General features: G+C 53.8%; 1 protein-coding gene across 1 annotated transcript in view; it reads left to right on the forward strand.

The window, feature by feature from the left end:
- CACNA1E (calcium voltage-gated channel subunit alpha1 E) overlaps nucleotides 1-21,938 on the forward strand; it is an 85,749-nt gene that overhangs the window by 14,262 nt on the left and 49,549 nt on the right. Inside the window, 3 exon segments of the mRNA XM_026042910.1 lie at nucleotides 1,316-1,468; nucleotides 1,685-1,866; nucleotides 9,609-9,712. Of these exon segments, the coding sequence (XP_025898695.1) occupies nucleotides 1,316-1,468; nucleotides 1,685-1,866; nucleotides 9,609-9,712 (439 nt within the window).

Here is a 21,938-nt window from a genome sequence, read left to right on the forward strand (position 1 = left end):
TCCGCAGGAATGGGGATAAATAAAGAAAGTAGGCTGCTGGTATCTCTGATCCTCCCTTCCTTCCCACCTTGGGCATTGAGCTTGCAGTACGATGGATCCCTAACTTGGGGACAGAAAGGAGAAGAGAAAGGAACATGGGTTGTCCTGGGCACTGAGTCCAGCCACTGGTGGCTGGTGTGTAAAAAATGCTCTGCTGGATGCTCAGAGCTTTCTCACAGTCTTCTTGGAGCCCTGTACCAAGCCGCAGCCCTGCAGAGAGGGCCGTAATTGTAAGTGGGAGAGATCAAGGGCAGCACCAGCTTTATTAGGTTCTGGAAATGCTGTGGGATTTATTCCAGAAGACTCCGAAGCAGCCCTGGGAAGCTGGCTGTGCTCTACTGCAGAGGCAGGCGAGCAAATCTTCTGTGGAAGCTGCCCAGCACTTGGGCGCCGTGAGGAGTTTAGCCCAGGGCCCCGGAGAGGGGATCCTGGTGCCTTGGTGCTCCTGGCAACAGCAGCTCCTCACTAGCTCTTCCCGGCGGGCAGGCCCAGAAACAGCCCCAGCAAAAGCTGCTCCAGGAGCAGAGAAATCCGACGGGGAAGGTGTCCCTTCCTTTGCTAGCAAGAGATGTCTCAGCCTGACCCCTTCCACCAGTTGCTACTCGGGGGATGCTTGTCAGGCCCAGTTGTGTGCGAATCCCACTGGAAAGTGCTCTGTGGTGGAAGAACTGGTCAGAATTAAGGTTCCTTGGAAGAGAGCTCCCGCCCTGAGGAGCAGGTTGCTGGGCACGTGCAGGTCTCCTGGCTTACAGCTGCTGGGGGATGCCGGCAGGGTTGGGGCTCTCGCTCCATCCCTCGCAGGGCTCCCGCTGACAGCGGGTCCCGGAGGAGGCCAGGAGCAGGCGGGGGACGTGGAGCGCGGCAGCACCGCGGCAATCCCGTGGGAAGCAGGGGGCCGCCAGGCTGGGTTCCGTGCAGTGCTCTGCGGATGACGGCTCCTGCCTCCGTGAGCTTTTACTCACACGAGGCAAAGCACAGAGGGAAGGCAGGGTACAGGAGGGAGGACTTCATTAGAGCCTCAGTGAGTCAGAGGCGCATCCAGAAATCATCCCTCCCCAGAGCCCTGCTCTGCACCCAGGCCACTCTGCTTCCCTCGGGACCGCATTTTCCTCCGTGGTCCTCAGCTGTACAGAGACATCCTCCAGTGCTGGGCCTGTCACCTCTCCTCCTCCTCCAGGGCCACTGTCTTTCTAGCCACGTGTGGGATGGACGTGTCCCAAGCAGGGGAGGGGGCTGTAGCACCTTGCTGAGCTCTGCGGTCTCCTCTCCCTTGCAGGTCTGCAGATCGTGTTGAAATCCATCATGAAGGCCATGGTGCCTCTTCTGCAGATCGGCTTGTTGCTGTTTTTCGCCATCCTGATGTTTGCCATCATCGGCCTGGAGTTTTACAGTGGGAAGCTGCACCGGGCCTGCTACACAAACAATTCAGGTGAGGACATGGCCCCACTCATGCTCCATGCCCTGGCACTTCCAGTGCTAGTTTAACCCCCAGCTTTTTGTTCTGAATTTAGCAATCTCTTCTTGTCCTCTCCGGAGCAGTCAGGTCTAGTCCTCATGGAGGCCTCCCACTGTGTCCCAAGCCCACTGCATTTGGCCATCCCCTGCTTCTCCCTTAGCCCTGTGTCCTTTGGCTCTCTGCTCACAGGTGAACTAGAGGAGCTGGACCCCCCACATCCGTGCGGGGTGCAGGGTTGCCCCCCAGGTTACGAGTGCCGCGAGTGGATCGGTCCCAACGATGGGATCACGCAGTTCGACAACATCCTCTTTGCTGTGTTGACCGTCTTCCAGTGCATCACCATGGAAGGGTGGACCACAGTCCTGTACAACGTGAGTAACGCGGCCCCGGGTCTCGCTGGGCAGCCGTGCGGGAGGGTGACGAACCAGAACCACCATTTCCAGACCCTGAAAACCTTTGGAATGCTGAGTTTCCATAGTGGTGGAGATGGGGCCAGGCCTTCCCGCTGGGGCAGGAGATGCCAGGGGGACACAGAGGCATCTCGTACGCATCTCTGGATCCCCTGGGCAAAGGGCTTTGGCCCATCTCTGGGCTGAGTTTGCAACCTGTTGCACAGAGTGAAACCTTGTGAGTGGGTCTGCAACAAGCCTCCTGCTCCAGCAGCGTGGACAGGGTTTGCTCCAGAGGGAGCCGCCCCGCGACGTTTCCGACGCTGGAACTGGGGCAGAGGCTGTCACAGAGCGCAGCCTCTTCACGGGTGGTCGGATGTATTCCTTGCCTTTGGTTTATGGGCTAGGAACAACCACTCCAGTCCCGTTCCCAGCCTAATTCCGGCGTCGATTGCAGCGTCACTGCGCCAGGAATGTTTTTCTACCCTGGTTCTCGTAATGCCCGAGACTTGCAGGGTGGCACCGCTCTGCGGGAGGCAGACTGGGTGGGTGATGGGGAAACACTCTTGGATATTTACTCGGCCTGTTGGGTGCAGCAAGGCTGATTTTAGCTCCGCTGACGTTGTCCCCCTCGGTGGGACAAGCAGCCCGGCCACACGTAGTGCTGCAGGGAGCGCTCTGAGCTCCCGTGGTGGCTGTCACGCGGGCAGCCCTGCGCAGGGCTCATCGCCACCTCCTCTCCTTGCGGCTCCGTGCTGGAGCTGGGAGCTGAAGCCTTTCCCACCTGGTATCCCAGTGATTTTCCCAGCAATTATCGCAGTGCTGGCCAGATGCTGCCAGGATGTCCCCAGTGGCTGGGACCATAAGGTTCCTCCCTTTCCCGTTCCTCTCTCCTCTCTCCTGCTTTTCCCTGTGTGGTCCCTTAGGCTCTTCCCTTAGGCTGTCTGGAGGTGCTTCCTTGGCCTTCCTTGGACATGGATGCGCTCCTGATGCCTCCTCCTGATGCTGGCTCCTCCAGGAGCCCCTAGGTCTGCAGGTGACTTGATGCTTCTCCCTTCCCTCTCCATTGGACACTGCATGGGCTGCCTGCTGCCCTTGGCTGCTTTTGCAGGCTCTGGGCCATTAGCAGCCTGGATGTCCTCAGGGAGCAGCTGAAGACGGAGTCAAAATGTGTTTGCGACTCCTTTGAGGAAAAGATGTGGAAGGAGAGAGTGGTAACGTGCTGGGAGCTGGGGGTGGCCAGAGCCTGCTGGGCGAAGGAGATGGTCCGTGGTGGTGGACACAGCGCTGTGCACAGGGATCCCCTTGGGTCTTCCTGCTCCCCTTGGCTGCTGTGGAGCTCTGGGGGCCGGCAGGCTGCCCGGCCAAGGGTGCTCGGCTCCGTGGTGTCCCAGCGCGTGCCAAGGACGAGGGGCTGCAGTGTGGGATAGAGGCTCCGCTCTGCAGCGAGACCCCTCACAGAGCGGCGGCGAAAGCCCCAGCAAAGTTGTTTGCTTGTCGGGGTGTTTGGGCTCTGTTTTCCCCTGTTTGCTAGGTGTAGAAAGGCAGCTCTTGGGGCCTGGGGAGAGCACCGTGAGACGAGTGTCATCCCCATGTGGTGTTTTCCACGTGGTGGGTCACTCCGTGGATGTGCTTGGCCCTCCGGTTGCTTTCCCTGGTCTTCCCGCGTGAAATGCTGTCGTGCCATGCAGAAGTATCAGTATAATGGAAAATAACACGAAAATGAAGTCCTCAACGTGAGGCATGTCGTATCTTCTCCAGCTCCCATCCGTGAGTGCCTGAGAGGCTTTAATTCCTTCCAGAGGGAATTGGAGGTTCATGGTGCCTCGGGCTGCCTCTGCCTGCTGCAGTTTTTCCCCCCGCTCCTGTTCGAGCAGATACCTCTTCCTGGGGCTGGATTTATATTAAGGGCGATTTGTGCAGGGCCCGCAGGGAGGAAGGAGGCTGGTGGAGCCGGCGGCTGCCCTACTTGTCCGGCCTCCAGCTCCTGCTTCCTTCGCTAACCCCAGCCGGCGCATGGAGGGCTGGAAGGGGCAATAAGGGGGTCCCTGCCCAGCCTCTCAGCCCGGAGCATTGGGAAGTGCCGCGTGGGGACGAGCTGCCCCGTGCCTTACAAGAGATCAGAGGGCCACCCGGCTCGGGCTGTAGAGGCAGGTATGTGCCTCTACACATTATGCCTCTGTATGTGCGTGGCGTAACCAGGAGCTTGCAGCCAGGCCGCGCGGGGAGCCACGGGCCAGGGCTTCACTGCCGAGGTGCCTTGAGGGCCGCGAGCCCCTGGCACGGGCAGAGCTGGGAGTTTTCTGTGTATGCTCGAGGCTGCCCCTTGCTTGCTGGCTCAAGTCCGCAGGGTTTTGCGGGCACCGCGTGAGATGCTCAATGAGGTCTCCCTCCTAGAAGCACCCACAGCGAGTGACATCTCCCCGCGCCGCCTTCCTCAGCAGGGCTGAGCATCCCACGGGGCTCCAGGTGGGTTTCCTCCGGAGAGAAGGTGCTGCTGCCCCTGGTTTAGCTCCCTCCTAGTCCCTGATTTTGGGAGCGGGGATGCTTTGGGCCCTGCTCTTCACTCCCTCGTGCCCCTTCCTTGGAGCTGGTTTTCAGGCAGCACCGTTGTGGCTGCTCTGCCCCCGTCCCTCCTGCTTTCCCATCCTCCGTGCCCTGGGACGCTGCCAGGCTCTCGCGCTGGAACACTTGCCCGGGGAAAAGAAGTCCCTTCTTGTGTGTTTTAAATTAAAACAAAACAACAAAAAAAATCCTGTCAGGGAGGCATGAAAATTTAATCAGCACCCAGTGCTCTTAGCAGCTTGCTAGCGAGCGCAGATCTTATTACGGCTGCAGCTATTTCTGTTGGATGCCGGCCGCTCCGGCAGCGGGAGGTCCGGGCAGAGGCCTCCCCTGCACCCCAGGAGGAGCCCGAGGAGGGCCAGGGCTGGCCGTGGGTTTCAAGCACCTTCACTTTGCGAGAGCGTTGGAAAGATCTGGGCTTAAAGCCTTTAGCAGAGAGCCCCTTCTCCCACCTCTGACGCTCTCCCCAGAGCCATGGGCAGGGGCAGAGGGGCCGAGAGGGCCCCGAAATGAAAACTGGTGCCCATTCCAAGCAGTTTTGAAACAATTTTCATAAGGCTTTTAGCAACATGCTTTTTTTTCCGAGTCAAAAGTTGGAAATGTTTCATTTGGAAAATAGAGAAATGCAATCCAACATTTTCTGTTTCTCTTCCTCCTGCTTCCCTCCTCTCACCTGTGTGTGTGTACTCGTGCGCTTGGGTCCGGCCTGCGTTTCAAACATCCCGTTTTGGGAGATTCCCAGCTTCCCACTGCCCGTTCATGCAGGCAGCCAGCCCCCTGCCCGGCAGGATCGGGCCCTCCTCCTGCAAAGGCAACGCACCCACTTCCTCATTAACCTAATCTAGGGAAGAAAAGCATTGTCATTCACATCTTGTAGAGCGCCGGGGTCGCTGACGGATGCCAGGCCCCGCTGGCAGGAGCGAGGCCCGGCCCCGCATGCAGGAGATGCAATTACTGCTATTACGGGGCCGAAGCAGGTCTGTGTCTGTGCTGCCCAGAGCAGCCACGGGCTGCAGGGTCTTGAGGGGCCACCAAGGCCCTGGAACGTGCTGGAAGGTGGCTTTTTTTTTGCTGGTATATTGAGATGTTGCTGCTGTCGCACGTGCGCGTTTCCCAGATGGATGCAGGGAGCAGCGGTCGGAGGCAGCGCTGCCCGCGGAGCCTGGGGGCACCGGCGGGTCCTGCATCCGCTGTTGGCGACGGGTCTGATCCCAGCCCAAGCCTGGGGGCAGCACTGGAGAGGAAAAGCAGAGGAAAAGGACAGCAATGAATGTGGGATCAGGAAGCAGCCCTTGGTCCGGGAGAAGAGGCTTCCCCTTGCTCGGCGGAGGGGCCACAATGGACCTTGTTCCTCTCAGCACCACGCTGTCTATTCCATGCACAAGCCACGGCCAGCTGCTTGCGCTAATGATTGTATATTACCCCAATCTAATTACGTGCTGTTTGGTCTGGATTCAAGCAGAAATCGCAGGGGCCCTGTCCTAACGCAGATGAATTTTGACAGGGGGCTCAGCTGAGTGCAGGACATCAGTGTGCGCGGGGAGGCGGTTGCTGGAGCTCGGAGCGGGCAGATGGATCTGCTGTCTGCATGCAGCAGTTTGGCCTTGATTCTTTGCAGCCAAGGACTGGCTTCTCCTTCCCTGCATCTTCTCCTTCTCTGTATACCTGGTCTTTCAGATGCAATGACTTTGAGTGACCGACCATCCATCCATCCATCCATCCATCCATCCATCCATCTTTCTTCTCTTCTTCCCTCTGCATGTTTGGGCCTTTTGACCAAATGCAGCGCTTCCTGGTTGTGGTGACCTCAAGGATACCCTTCCTACAGGCAGCTCGATAAAGGGAGCAAGTTCCCTTTTGCCCCTACCCTCCAGGGAAGGCCTGAAGTGGGAGCACAGCCCTGGCACTAGGCACTGGAGACCCACCAAGCGAGGGAATAGATGTGTGAGCGAAGGGCAGCGGCTTCCTCAACCCCCCTGCTCTCAGGACACGCTGCCTCGGTCGGCAGGATCCCAATTCCTCTCACTGAGCACCGGGAAATGGGTGGCGCTTAAAGGGAGGCTGTGAAGGCAGAACATGCTTTGTGTTTATTTTTAGGCAGGAGCGACTGAGTTTGTGGGTTTTTTCCCCCCTTCCCTATGGCAAAGAAATCCTAAAGTTTCCCATGCGAGTGCAGCCCGAGGGAGGATGCGTGTGGGCTGCGAGCCTGTGCTTTGCATTCCACTTACGTGTATATTTAGACGTTAGATTTCTAGCCCCCCGAGTGAGACCTTCTTCTGCAGCTCTCCATGCGCTTCCCGCCCTTGGAAAACACAATTGCAGCCGCAAGAACAAGACGCGGGTCCCCGCGGCCGCCGGCTCTCCCCGGCGCCGACAATTTCCTCCTCCGAGCACACGCTGTTGGGAGGCGCGCGCTTGCCGCGAGCTGCGAGCAGCTCCTTCCCCGGCCCTCACGGCGCTCCTCGTGTGCTGCCCTAGGCTCGTGTGGGGCCGAGCGGGAAGGTAACGGGCTCAGCTGAAGGGCAGAGGCGCCTGAACTGCGTGCCGGGCAGGTCCTGAATTTCCCGACTTGGCCAAGGGACTTGGCGTGTAGCACAGGGAGCCAGGGAGTGCAGGAGCATGAGCTGGGAATATTTTTTCATTAAAGGAGTTACAGCATTCGTTTAGTTTGGGGATTGAATTAGCTGTGGACTCTGCCTGCCCTGCCCTCTCTGCACGGCAACCTACTGCTGCCTGAAGCGAAGGAAAAGGGCCTGGCGGAGGCTCTATGGAGCGAGGTGATGCCTAACGAGGGATAGTGGGAATACGTGGTGCGGAAAAAGGGGTTGCTCAGGAGTGAGGACTATGTCTTAGTGCTGAAGAAGTAGGGAGGTGATGTGGGAGCTGCCAGAAGGGCAGGAGCAGCTGGCAGCTCGGCAGCCCTTCAAACAAGAGCAGGGCAAGGTGGAGCTGAAGGCTGGGTATGGAGCTCGCTCCCGATGGCGATGCTTCACCACGGCTTTCGGCGTGCTCAGGGATCCAGGGGAAGGTGGAGCGGTGGCCGGGCTGGCGCCCCGGTGCATGTGCACGGTGGCCACCCACCCCGTGGTGGTCCTCGCTCCACGGCAGCCTTTGGAGAGAGCAGGCACATGACACGGCGGGTCTGGTAACGAGTATTTTTAACAACTCCACCGAGTTGGGGGAGGCACCATCTGACTGGAGAATAACGAATGTAATGCCTATATTTAAAAGTGGGGGGAGTAGGAAAAAGTAAGCCAGGCAGGAATAGGACTGTAAGCCTGACCTCAATCGCATGCCATTTTAGAACAGATTTTTGAAGGCACAAGAGGAAAATGAATCATGGGTTTGCCAAAGGTAGGTCATGCCAGGCTAACCTGGCATCGGAGGCCTGGTTTCCAAGCGGAGGAAAAACGCAGGGCTCCTCTCCGTAGTAAAGCATTTGGTAGGGGAAGCTGTTTATGAGCGAGAGAAGATGGGAAGTGGAAGAGGAGCTGTGAGGCCGGCAAGAAGTGAGCAGCATGGAGACGGTGCTGGATGGTGCCGAGCGGCTGCTGGCGCCTCGGGGCTGGCTGTGGATGGTGCTTCTCGAGGCACAACGTGTCGGGCAGCTTTCCTGAGCGGGACATGGAGGCCGTGGCCTCGAGTGGAGGACTCGTGGCCTGGAGAGGGAGGCCCAGCCTACGCCTGAGCCTCTTGCTTTGGGCTCCTATTTCCAAGAGGCCTAAGCCGGAGCAGGGAAGGGGCTGCTGGATAAATTTGGGAGGGAGAACCTGTCATATGAGGGAAAAAACGAGGGGAGACATAGCTCTGGCTAGCACAGTAAAGGCTGGGAATGGCCATGATCAATATCTATAACATATAAGGCTGGGGAACAGGAAGGAGAAGAGCTCTTTAAGCCAAAGGCCTATGCTGGCAAAAGAACAAGCGGGTATAAACTGGCCACAAATAAATTTAGGATGAAATTAGAGCAACCATGAGAGTGTCTGCCGGAGGCCAAGCCTTCCCTTGGGACGGTGCCTTTGAAGGGAGGGCTGGCAGGGGCTGCGGGGAGGTTGTGTGGAGGGAGACGGCCGTGGACGACATCCACGTGGAGGATCGGAGCGGGGAGCGGAGCGCGGCTCGGGGCTCTGCGGCCAACAGGACACGCGGCCAGGCTCGCTGGGTGCTGGGCTCTCCTGGGCAGACGCGCTTTAGCTTTGAGTGTGGAAAGAAGGGAGCACATACATATGCATGTGCATAAACGTCCATATTTATGCACGGGTTTCAGGCCGTGCAAGCGTTGGCTGTGCCTGTAAAGTGGTAGGTGCAGCCGGGAGAGGCAGCTTGGGAGCGGCTGCTGGTGTCATTAGCTGATAACCCCCGGGAATTTGCTGCTAAGTGGTCACCTCTCTTCTAGCTGCTGGGCAGGGAAACTGCCGGCTGTTGATTTCTTTGGAAGCTCTTGGAGTCTCCTCGGAGTGATCGGCTGGCTCCTTTGCCAGCACCCACTCCCTTTCTCCCGAGGAGGCTGCCATCGGCTCTGGTGGCTTTTCCCAGCCACAGCAGCTTTCCCGGCCTGCCTGGGAGCTGGAAACACCCGGCCCCGCCTGGGGTTCCCGAGACACCCAGAAGACCATTGCACTAAAGTCAGTGCCACTGGGGACGAGCGCGGTGACCCCAGCCGGAGTTGGCTTGTGCCAGTGACTCGGACACAGACGAGACCTTAACTAGCACCGGGAAGAGGGGCGAAGAGCAGACGGGTGTTTCATAGCCACGAGATGGATGCCACCTCCCCCTGGGCAGTCCCGTTGTGCCGCAGCGCCAGGGCAGCGAGGCGTCAGGCGGGTTCGTGGCAAGAGCTGCTTTATTAAAAGCCTCTGTGAGTAATTGCCCAGAGGCACAGAGCGGGGCTGGCCGGGAGCCCTGCGAGCTGTCAGGCTTTGCCCTGCGGTTAGAGCTCTCCCGGCCCCGGTCTTGGCCAAGGCTGCGAGCTGGCAGCAAGGCACCCGCGAGAGCTTGGTCAGTCTCCCTCAATAAACACAGGCGTAAGCGGCTGGTGCGAAGGGGGAAGGAGCCTCTTCTCTGCACCCGGGACTCGTGGGCTGGCTCGGGACACGCTACCTCCTGGCTGTGCTGGTGTTGAATGTAATGCATGCTCTCATTTCTGTTTTCCCTTCCAGACCAATGATGCCTTAGGAGCCACCTGGAACTGGCTGTACTTCATCCCCCTCATCATCATTGGATCCTTCTTTGTGCTCAACCTCGTCCTGGGGGTGCTGTCAGGGTAAGTGGGTGATTGAATCTGGAACTGGGAGAGGGTGCGATGGCTGCAGCTCGTGGGTTCCTGCAGTGTCATTTTCCATCCAAGGGGCTGTTGTCTCCACACTCCTAAGCAAGGCCACCCTAAGAGGTGTCACGTATTTTGTCCCCCTTGCTGAAGAAGCTTTCTTGCTTGCCTACCCTGTTGGAAAGCTCATGTTTTTGGTCACCTGTGGGAAATTGGCAGAGTAAAGCTTCTGGTTGATGGTGCCAGGGTGGAGAGAGATGGGGAGAGGGTCACGGAAACGTGTCCGAGTCGGGATGAGTACAAAAATGGGTGTGTTTGGTGGCTGAGGGCGGGTACAGGGAGGGATGTGAGGCATGTGGGGGGCTGCATCAGGGCACATCTGTGGTTATAGCAGGCATCAGGGGAGGGGGATAAGCTGCCCTGTGAAGGGAGGTTTTGGTGGGATTTGGTGGGATGACTGTGGACACGTGGGGAACATGGGGACAACACAGCCGGACGTCCCCGTTCCGCTGTTCCTGGAGTGAAGACGAGATTTTAATCCAAGCCATTAGGCTGGGTTTGGAAAGAAAAAAAGCTTCTTGTCTCCATGGCGATGAACCGCGGTTGCATCAGCACATCCCGAACCGCTGGCAGGGCTGGGTGCGCGCGGGGCGCGGGGCGGACGAGCCCTCCGCCGTGCGGGCGGCCCTTTCCCGTCCCTCGCGCTGGCCAGGCGCTGCGGGCAGCTCGCTCAGCCAGGTGCCCCTCAGGGAAACCTGCCCGAAGCTGCTGGCGTGGCACCGGTTAACCCAGGGCTCGTTCTGCCTTTCGGCTGGAGCCAGCGGCTCAGGGAGATAAGCGGGACAAGCATTTGGGCTGCCCGACAGGGAGGAAGACGTTATGGGTTATGGAGATGTCTGTGCAGGGCTGGGTGGCTTTTATATTTCTTTGGCTGTGTCCGGTTTGGGCATTTGAGCAAATCCAGCTGGATGTCAGCATCACACTGCACCTTTCCTGCAAACAGCCAAGAAGGAAGCATGGGGCTGGGAAACTGGCAGAGCCCTTTGGTGCTGTGTTGAAGGCTGCCAGCGTAACACGCTGACAGGCTTTGGGTGCCTGGGTGACTCTTGAGAATGACCCAAGGATGCCAAACACAGCAAGAGAAGACCCCTCGGACCTGCAAGGCCGAGGGATGGGCCAAGCAGAGCCATATGTCGGCAGCAGGACCCTGGAGTTGCAGGACGCGCTGCTTGCCCAGCCAGGGCTGCGCGAGGCGGCTCTTCCCTGCTCAGTCGGATGCCGTTTCCTAGGGCTCTTCCCAGGCACCGGCTGGCATCTCCACTGTTTGTTTATTGCTGATAGGGTTTGTATTGGGGAAGGATGCAAGTGGGCGGTTGGCCTAATTGGCAGTGGAGACGCTCTAGTGGCGTGCCAGGTACCTAGGGAGAAGCACGACTGCTCGGTTCCCCTGAGGGCTGAATGAGGTGAGGATGGAGGTGAGCTGGGCTCCGCGGCCCCCGCGGCAAGTCCACCTTGTGCCCCACTGCCCTGGGACAGCTGGATGAGCAGCCACCTCAACAGGCCCTCCTACCTTGCCATGGTCCCAAAGCTGCAGCGGGTGCACCAAGATCACCAGTGTCCGTGGACGTGCTGCCCTCAAGTCCTGGCTGCAGTGGGAAGCAGGACATCCTCTAGACTGCGTAGTCAGTGTGTGCTGTGGAGGCAAGGAGGCAGAGGGAGCTTCTGCCCACAAAGGACACAGTCCTTGAATGAAAACACACAAAGATTAGGTTCACTGGGAATGACTCTTTTCCTTGCTTTGTTTGTTTAGCTTTTGCTGTTTTTAACAGTTCTTTCACTCCTTTTGTGCTAGAAGAAGCTGGAGTATTGGGTGCAGGTCTGGGCTCCCCAGCACAGGACAAGAGGGACGTGGAGCTTCTACAGAGGGTCCAGTGTAGAGCCACGAAGATGGACAAAGGGACTGAAGTATCTATCATACAAGGAAAGACTAAGTGAGCTGGGCCTGTTTAGCCTGGAGAAGAGAAGGTCAAGAGGGGATCTGATCAATATATCTAAGTACCTGAGAGGAGAATGTAGGAAGGAAGGGGCCAAGCTCTTCTTGGTGGTGGCCAGTGGCAGGACAAGGGATAATGGGTACAAATCGAAACCCAAGCAGTTCCATCTGCATATGAGGAAGAACTTCTTTCCTGTGAGGGTGCCAGAGCCCTGGAACAGGCTGCCCAGGGAGGTTGTGGAGTCTCCTTCTCTGGAGATCTTCCAAATCTGCCTGGACGTGACCGGGCACCCCATGCTCTGGGTGTCCCTGGTTCAGCAGGAAGGTTGGACTAGATGATCTCTAGAGGTCCCTTCCAACCTCAACCATTCTGTGATTCTGTGAAAGCAGCTGGCTCCCCTCCAGGAGCCGAAGCGTGACCTTTCCATTCTTGTGTCTCTTAGTTAGATGAACAACCCAGGGAAATGCCTGGATGGTCTCTGCTCCCTTTTCATTCCTCTCAGCTTAAACGAGCTTGAAGGTGAAGGTCACTTTGCTGATGAGCTCCATGGAAACGCCTTCATGTGAAGGAAATGTTTCCTTTGGGTTACGACACTACTTTGGAGGAAGGTTCCTCTGAGGACGTGGTGAGTCTTAGCCTGAGCAATGGTGAAGCAGAGGGCTGTCTCTGCCTGGAAGGGCAGGGCCCTAGCAGTGACAGAAGCAGAGATCCCTAAAGCGATGGGGACTTGGCTGTTGTCCCCATGGCTGGTAGAGGGCTGGACATGGTATTACTAGAACAGCAACACCACTCTTAAGATGCTTGTAACCATGCCAAAGCAATTACTGGCTTAATCTCTGCAAACCATATTTTGGTATGAGCGACCTTATCACCTGCTCTCTAAACTCTCCTCCCGTACACAAGAAAGTTATGTCACTAAGTGACTAAGACCTAGTGACCTCTACGTGGTGGTGCCTCTAGGGACAGAAGCCTCTGTTAGTGCTGGCCAAGGGGGCCATGTCCCGTGCCCTCTAGCACGGCATTGCTTACTGAGACTTCAGCTGACTGAAGGAGGAGAGAGATGTCACTATACATTGGCCCAAACCAAAGATCATCTGTATAATACAAACTCTCCTTCATCTGCATCTTCATGCAATGAGAAGAATGGAAACCTGGGCACACGCTGCTTGCGAACGGCACCATCTGCACTGACTAAGGATGAGATCCGTTTGGGATCTCCATCCTTGCTCTGCAAGTTCACACACACAAATTGCGGCAGAGCTGCTTCTCTGCCCTTACTTTATCCTGGCAGCTGTTTTCATTAGGGAAACAATGAAACATCTGAGGTAAGTCCTGCATGCAAAGAGGCTGTGACGTGGACATTTGCGTGTTTAATTTGCCACCATCAGAAGTTTGCCGGAGCCCGGATTTAGTAATCCTCTGGCTGCAAGGCACTTCTCTCAACAGTCAGTTCCCCAACTGTTAAACTGAGGCATGACCTCCGTGATGTAAACAGCCTGAATCCATCTGCTCCTTAGCACAAAGTATGTGGGAGAGAAAGAGAAATGAATTCCATCATACTAAGGCTCCTCGCTTTTCTCTCTCAATACTAACACACACATATACATAGGAATTGTATTGTAATGCTGTTAAGAGGAGATGGAGTCGCTCCAGGCAGGGACCTGGAGAGCCGGTTCTTCTGGGGATTTGGCATTTATGACTGCGTCTATTAACTCTGCCCCTCTGTGGGTGCAATTACGGATCAATTAATTCTAATTGAAAGCAGGAAGGAAAAAATTGGCCCTGTTCTACTTAGAGAACATTTTGCAGGTATAAAGCCCAAGGAGATGTGACTGCTCAGCTTTTAAAGCTTCAAAAGGTACTGAAGTAATCTTGGCAGATGAGAGCTGGTCAAAGCAAGCAAGGATGTAACATCAGCTAAAAGGGCCAGTTTTCTGCCGTGTAGTATCTGTGGATTTGGGAATTAGGAAGGTTTGTAGCACTCTCCTGAGTTGTTGCTGACTACTGTAGCATGTCCTAACGAGGATGTAATTCAGCACTCTCCTGGAAGAGGGTACAACCAGAGCTGTGCCTCTTCCCAGGGAAAACTGCTGTTGTATGGAGGGATATTCTTATGTCACCAGCCATCTGTCTGCTGCTGGAGGGATAAGAGGCATGGATGGTACCTCCTTCCACCCTGCTGTTGTTGATCCTTTGGAGGCAGTGCCCTGAGATCACGCTATGGGTTCTGAATCACAGGAGTGCAGAAGTTGCACGTGCCCCATGCTGGAGTCTTGCAAAGGTCTCCTCTGCCTTTTTTGTGCAGTGGGTTTTCTTCTCTTGCTCGCGTGCAACAATGTGGATCTGTTGGTTCATGCTACATCTCTGAAGCAGCAACGCACCCCAGCACCATGTACCTGGTTAAGCATCGTGCTGCCCGTTCCGCTCGGCCTGTGGCCTGCACGATGAAGAAGCAGTAATATTTCCTGCAGCACCTCGTCTGGTGAGGACCATAACTAATGGCTCACTCCACCCAAGCCAGACACTGCAGAGGTCCTGTTTGCTTTGTCCCTCCTGGTGAGAAGGTGGCTTGTGTCTAGCTTGTCCTCAAACAGACCAAAGACCAGAGAGAGTGAAATAAGCAGTGCTTAAAGATATAGTGTTCAGAACTGTTTCTGGAGGTTTCTGGAGATTAGACAGGCTGTGTTTTGACTCTCTTCTATTGTCTTCTCCAGCATCTACAAAGAAAATCAGGTTTGCAGTAAAGCCCTCCTCTGTGTATTGCCGCATTTGTCTTCTTGTTGAGGTTTGATTGCCCTGGTAGACTCCTTTCCCCTCTACACTCTTGAACTTCCCACACCTTTAAGGATGAAAAGCTGCTAAAATCACCAATATTCACAGCCTGGCTCAGGAGCTGTATGTGTCCGGTGTGGAAGGTGATGCTATCCACAGGGCTGACCTACTGAAAAGGCCAGGTCTTTGGGTCTGATGTACTGCTGAAGAGAAGCCCTCTTGAAGCTGATGGCAGAGCAAGAAGTTGAGCATGATGGCAAGAAAAGTGAAATCCATCTGCCTTGTACCAAACAAGAGAGTAATTTAAATCCTCCTAATTGCTTCCACTCATCTTGGTGATGTTAAGTCTTTTCTCCCTTTAAGTCTTTTTCTGCCCCCCCACCCCCAGCTCATGCACTAAGCCTTTGAAAGAAACGACTAATGTTATAATTAAAGGATCAATTTGGCAAGATTTCTTTGTCTTAAGATCTTTCTTTCAGGTTGGGTTAGTGCAGCGTTCCCAGTCTCCGGAGAGTATTCTTCATCTCCTTCAGGAGCCTTCTGTACCATCTCTGAAATCTTTTCACTTCACTTAATTTGAATTTTTTTCCTATCCAGTTTTGAGGCATAACAAATGATGAATAAGATTAAGTTTTAGCAATTAACAATAAAGGTATTAAAGGAGCAAGTGTATATTTTCAGTAGATGCAAAGGCTTCTTCTGGCTCAAGACAAAACCAGGGTCCTATGTTTCATCTAGATCAGGTGATTTGCAAACAAATGTTGGGAAGAGGATTAATGTCTTGGAGGTAGGCGGTTTGTGGAGGGGAAGTGGGGAGACAGGCCACCATGGTACAGGAAGCTTGTGGGGAAACTCTGAGTAATAGCATAATGCTGACCAGCATAATAAATGTTGTGTTGGGTGCAGGAAGCCTTGGAAGCGCTGTAGTTTCTTTAGTGGATATAGTGTGGATGAGCAGCTCTGAGGCTTGTGATGCCTGTGGCTGCTTTGTGTTTGGTGAAGGTGGTAGCTGGAGTAGCTTAAGCCACTTGTGAAGAGGAATGCGAGGAAAGGGAGATGAGAAGAGTTGGAAACACGTCACCATCTCAATGCATCCCTGCCAGCGTTGTGAGGTGCATGGTGGTTTGGGTGATCCATGAGGCTGACCCCTTCTCTGGAGCTGTGGGTAGCGAGAAATGGGCATGCTTGTTGTATGCTGGGGGAGCCCTTGTGTCATCAACGTGGTTTTTGAGTACCTTCCACGAGGGAAGCAAAGGAGCCTTTGAGATATTCAGCTTTATGCAGCAGCCAGGTGGGCATCCATATTCAACAGGGCCTCTCTGCCTTTCACTGCCACCTCTCTGCTGAGGGCCTCCAAAGCCCTTTGCAGAAGATCTGCGTGATGGGAGATGTGTGTTTGGTGTGCCCTATCCCCCGGTGATGTGGGAAAAACACGATTCCTCTTACAGCCCACTGAACAGGACAAAAAATCTACAACAAAGATGATTTGGTGGCTTTCCCCTTTGGTTTCTCTGCACATCTTACTTGCCAGCAGGTCTCAGCTGCTTCAGTTTTGCCGTTATTCACGTCTCCTTGCGAGCGTCCTTTAGTCTGCAGACTGTGGGTGAAAGGCGTGTTTTCTATCCTCTTCACAAAGCATTCGGCAGATAATTCTTGCCTACAGATTGTGTTTTGGAGTTGTTTGTCCCTCATCCTCGTCATTTCTGTCATTATCTCTATCAGTCATGTGGCCATAACTATTTGACTTGATCGGTGGCTTTGGAAATGTCCAGATTTCAAGCGGCCAGTTCCATATCAGCCAAGGGGGTATTTGGCACTTCGGGTGGGTGAATTAAACAGGTTCCTTGAAGCGGATCACATCGTGTTATCAGTTCCTTGTAAATCGTGGGTGGCTGTTTGTTTGTTTTGCAGTGGCAGTGACATACCTAGCAGTTGTGTTGTGGATTGCGCAAATGACGGGTAGTTCTGAATTCATTGTGTTTGTCTGCTGAAGGATTCAATTAGAGTGCTTGAAAGTTCCTGGGAAGTTAATATGCCGAAATGTTGGAAATCATCAGTTTTTCTCTCTGTAGCTCACCTGCAGTACTGGCCCCGCATCTTTCATCTGTAGATCACTATTGCAAAGGGGGGATGTTTTCTTCTCCGTTTGCATGGAACATGGGAGGGGAAGGGGGGAGTGACTCTTTCCCAGCGCTGCATGAGACAGTGGGAGTGACTGTGAACGAGGCCCGGGGCTCTCGAAGCACTAAAGCTGCACTACTTATACCAGTGCTGCTCTGAAAGGCACAAAATGAAATTCAGAGCCTCCACCTCCAGCTCTTAGTGCTGCAGTTGCAATATCCTTCATCACCTTTCTGTAGCTTTCAGACAGCACGAATTGAAGGTGCTAAGTGGCCTCTGGTGCAATATCACAACCCGCACATGCGGTGCCACAGTGGGACAGGAGGTACAAGCCCCGGCACTGTTACCTTCTGGAAAATGCTGAAACTGCAGCTCTGCAACTGGAATATCGGTGGCTGCCTTTCCTAGGTGATACTTATCCTGTTTGTCATCTGTTTTTCTCTGCTTCAAAAGAGTAAGTGCTTCGAACTTGTGGTTTTTCAGAGGCTACATGTCCTGGGAAACCTACCTGTTTCTAAAAGGTAGTAGTGCCACAGACAGCAGGGTTGGATGGAGAACAAAGCAAGCATCCAGGCATGCTTTTCTCCCTTTGATCACAGGGTGCTTCTTGTTCTTGGAGAGCATGCACAAAGTGCTTGGAGAGTCATCAAGCTGCCTATAGCAGATCCCACCCCAAAATGCAGAGGCTGCTCTGGACACCCGTGTCTCTGCGTGGATCCATCGGTGTGGGGCAGGCTTTGCAGCAGTGTGCAGCTGAGCCCAACCATATTCCCAAGCAATGGATGAACCTGCTCATGGACGGAGGAGAGCTTGATGACTGGAGCTAGTTGTAGACAAGAAATAGAGATTACTGGAGAGGAGTTAAAGGTTAAAAGTCTTTCCTGTTTGGTGGATTGTGTCCCCATCAGCAAATGCAAAGTTCTCATATGCCGCTTCAAGGTAGTTGGGAGATGAGCAACTCGCTTTTTTTCTGATTTAGCGATGAGAATGTAAGCATTTTTGACCTAATGACTGCAATATACTGTACCTCGAAAGGAAACATGAGGCTCAGAAAACTCCAGCTGGCTCTGAATGTGTGGCTGTTTGCCCACTGACCTGCGTGGTTCAACTGCGCATGCCATTTTGGTGTCTGTATTGCTGCTCTGGCTCTCAAACATCAATCAAACACACTGGCATCGAACGGTGGTTCTCTGAGTCCCTGAACTTCATCTTCAAAGCTGTCCGAGGATGAATCCAAGGGATCTTCAGATTGTTTGATGTCTCCTCCCATTTTCCATTGTCATCAGTCAGTGTTGCTCTTCGGGAAGAGTGTGATGTCCCCTGTGTCAGCCGAGGGTGACCCTGTCCTACTGTCTTGGGCCTCATTTGGAGCCCCAAGGGTCTTTATCTCCCCAAGGAACTGGCTTATAAAAGGAGCTCTTTCTCATGGAGTGCTCACCTCAGTTCTCATCTGGTGTCCTTTCTTGTTTTCTCCCCATCTGTGGAGATGATTTCCCATTTGGGCTGCCTTTTCTCTTTGTTTTCATGTTGTCATTCCCTTTCCTTTCTGCCTCTATTTTTGTTCACAGCAAAGTCTTCTCCTATTAGCGTGGGGTGTCAGTGCAAACTATCATGACAAGGTCTTTTGAATTGTTCATAAAGCTTCATATTAATCCTGTCTAATATAACCCCCTTTAGGGCTTTAGGACCTTGTGAAAGTGAGAGACATCAGGTAGAATCTATAAGCATATCTGGTTTAAATCACAAGCTTTCTCAAAGGTACCATCCCCTTTTTAAATGGGGCAGTGATGTAATGGGTAATCTCAGGCTTGGTATCTCATAGTTTCTCCCCGTTTGTCGTTCCAAGTCACCAACAGCTTGTCAGCTTTTCATTCCCCAACTCATATGTCTGCTGGCACTCCATAAATGTGCTCTCTTTCTTTAGCATAGTCAGCTTTATGCTGTTTCTTGCTACAGCTTTCTCACAATAACATGAGCACCCAGTCTTGTTTAAGAGCACAGGAATAACCAATGGCCAACAGCCACCGTTAGAAGAGAATATGAGCAGTAGGATGCTTCCTTTCTCCCCCCTTTTTCTTTTTTTTACCAGTTATTACTTCATGAGAAGACTTCCCCGTAAGGAAGGTTCTGCTTAAGGAATTTTCTCAAGCCTCTTGGGGAAAGTCAAGTGAACTTAAATCAAGTGATTGCCCTTATCCACGTAGCTGTTGGTTTGTTCAAAGTGGTTTTGTGAATCACAGCCCCCCTCTACAGAGGCTTTTTGTACCTTTTGGACTCCCTGTTCTAGTCTTTATTGTCACTTCAGTGCAGGAGTCAGACATTCTGCTCTGCGGTTTCCTACCTCATATTTATTGTCTATTTGCCAGCTTCTGTTTAAGCACCAGGTTACACACTGCACAGCAGTTCGACACTCTTCTTTTAGTTCCATTACACTTCTTGAGTAAATACCATCTGATCCCCCTGATTTGCTACTGTTTGCTCCATGTTTTCCAAACCTTCCGTTGTCAGTTCTGTCCTGTAACCTTTTAGACACCCTCCTGGAAGGAAGGTGTTTTTCCTCAAGTTGCTCTCAGAACTGAATATGGTCCATGAGCTGAGCCCTTGTTAGTGCAGAGCAGAGCAGAAGTATTACCTGATGTCTTACAGATGCTGTTTCTTGTTACATTTCCCATTATAATTGGCTTTTTCACTGCAACGTGGTACTGCTGCCTCATCTTTGGCACATAATCCTGTATTTCTCCTCTACCTACCCTATCCTTTCTGCTGCCTACTCTTACCGTTCCAAGACCTGTTTGGTAGCTGGTTTGTGGCAAGCACATTTAATGGTGGCAAAAAAAAGCAATGGATTAAGGAGTTTGAAGATTGGTGGCTCCTTATTCAGAGAATGAAGTGGCAATGCAGTTGTGACCTCCCCAGCGCACTCTGGACTCAAAGAATCTCCTGAATGGATGCAAGTAGATTGCAGCATCCTTGATATTTTTGTTCTCTTAGCTGTTTTTCCTGCCATAAGCGAGGTTGCATGAGGCTCTGGGAGGAAGAAGTCAGAGTAAGGTGATGTTCACTGACGTCTGCCTGGTCGTAGCAGATACACTTATGTGGGCAGAGTAGAGTGTTGAGGTTGCTGAAGGCCCTGATGAGTTTGGCTCTGCTTTGCTGAGCACGGAGGATCCTGTGATGGATCTCTCCTGTGCTAAAAATGAATCTGCCTGACCAGGAGACCCAAGTGGACAGAAGAGATGTTGCACGTGCCTTTCTGCAGGGGTCCTGTGCTTTCTGCAGGGATCCTTCAAGCCTCCTGGCTGTAACCAAGTGCTTTGCAGAGGGGCTTTACAGAGTTTGGATGCTCCAAGCTGCAGATCATCGGCTCTGACCAGAGGAGCAGTGCCCTGCTTTCCTTAGCCAGACCCATCCAGCCAGGGCTCTTTGCAAGGCAAAAATGGGATGTTCCCTGGCAGTGTAACCTAAATACCCCAGAGAGCAGAATCCTTCAATGGGATCGAGGTGCCTCGCGCTCTCGACGCTGCCACCCTCCCCCTGATCTGGAGCCTTCCCAAACGGCTGTCACTCTGCGTTGCTGGCCCTGTTCTCACTCACATACAGTATTATCTCTACCCGCTGCTGCAAATTGGCTCTGAGCAATCCTTGATCTGTCAGCATCGCCTACCCACTTTCAGATGTCACCAGCCCCCGCTGCTGCCCTGCTCGGTAACGTGTCTCTCTGAAATGTAATAATTCATTAAGTTGAATTTAACTGCTTCCCCCCTCCCCCTTGCATCGCTGCCACCCCTCCTTCTAATGGACAAAAGCAATTAGACTCTATTAAGGACCGGGAGTCTGGGAAGTGCCACCCTCAGGGACATTGCAGCAGCTGAATGGACCTTGTCCCTTGTGTGCCGAGCACCTGCTGCTTGTAAATTAGAGCCCCTGGAGCAAATGGCTGGGTAGCGGGAAATGTCCTTCCCTGTCATAGCCCCTGACGCTTCCCCCAGTGGCAATGGGCTGGGCGCTTTCCTAGGTGAACCGTGGCACAGCAAACTTGGGCCTTTGTAAGGGGATGGCTGAAAAAATGCTCCTGTTCCTTCCTACAAGGATGTTTTAGGCTTAGCTGGTCCTTATGGATAGGTTTAATCGTGGCTGCATCACAGCAGCTTTGCTCGCTGGGCAGCCTGGGCAGTGGAAGGAGGCAGCAGCCTCAGCAGAGCGGGAGCTACCAAGTGGCCTGGGAAGCAAGAGGTGAGAAGGAGAGAGAGGCCCTGTTCCTAGCTGGTGTAAATCAGAGTTGGGTGTATTGGCTACACTGGAACCATCCGTGATGTATCATGGCTGAGGATCCAACCTGTTAGGTGCTTTTCCATAGGCACGGACAAATCTGTGATCAGAGGAGGGCTACCTGCTCCAATGTGGCTTGTTGAGATGGGCGCTGCTGCCCATTCGGCTCCTCACCTGCAGATGAGTGGGACCACAGCCCAGACACCCTGTTTTGCAGAGTGTGTATCTGCTGGTGCAATTTTTCTGCTCAGAAACTTCCCGGTTTGAGGTTATGTCAGTGTCGGACTGACTTTCCAAGTGCAGGAGGAAGTGGCTTTCACCAGCCAAGGCAATCCGGGGGGGAAAGGCAGCTTGATTGTAGATTCTGGCATTAAATATTGTCTTCTTATTTCTTGATGCCCCAAACTTGCTGCTGAATTGAGGCTGGGGAGGAGTTTGAGAGATGAGGGCACAGCTGCAGTTGTCCTGCCTCCTCTCCATGTAGCGCAGGATGTTTTGTGCTGCCATTCAGAGGGATGGAGAGTTGGAGACAGGTTGGAGAGCTGGGCAGAGAGGAACCTCATGAGGTTCCACAAGGACACGTGCAGGGTCCTGCACCCGGGGAGGAATAACCCCAGACACCAGTACAGATTAGGGGTCGACCTGCTGGAGAGCAGCTCCGCAGAGAGGGACCTGGGAGCCTTGGTTGTTACGAGGGCTAACCTGGTAACATGGTTAGTTAACCATGAGGCAGCAGTGCCCTCGTTCACAAGAAGGCCAATGGGATCCTGGCTGTATCAGGAGGATGTTGGCAGCAGGGCAGGGAGGGGATCCTGCCCCTCTACTCAGCTCTGGGGAGGCTGCACCTGGAGTGTTGGGTGCAGTTCTGGGCTCCCTGATACAAGAGAGATGTGGAGCTTCTAGAGAGGGTCCAGCAGAGAGCAACAAAGATGATTAAAGGACTGGAGTATCTCTTGTATGAGGAAAGACTAAGCAAACAGGGCCTGTTCGGGGAGGGGAGAGGAGGGGAGAGGAGGGGAGGGGAGAGGAGGGGAGAGGAGAGGAGAGGAGAGGAGAGGAGAGGAGAG

This window comes from Nothoprocta perdicaria, unplaced genomic scaffold (assembly GCF_003342845.1).
Source record: "Nothoprocta perdicaria isolate Ctin4 unplaced genomic scaffold, notPer1 scaffold_318, whole genome shotgun sequence".
Lineage (NCBI taxonomy): Eukaryota > Metazoa > Chordata > Aves > Tinamiformes > Tinamidae > Nothoprocta > Nothoprocta perdicaria.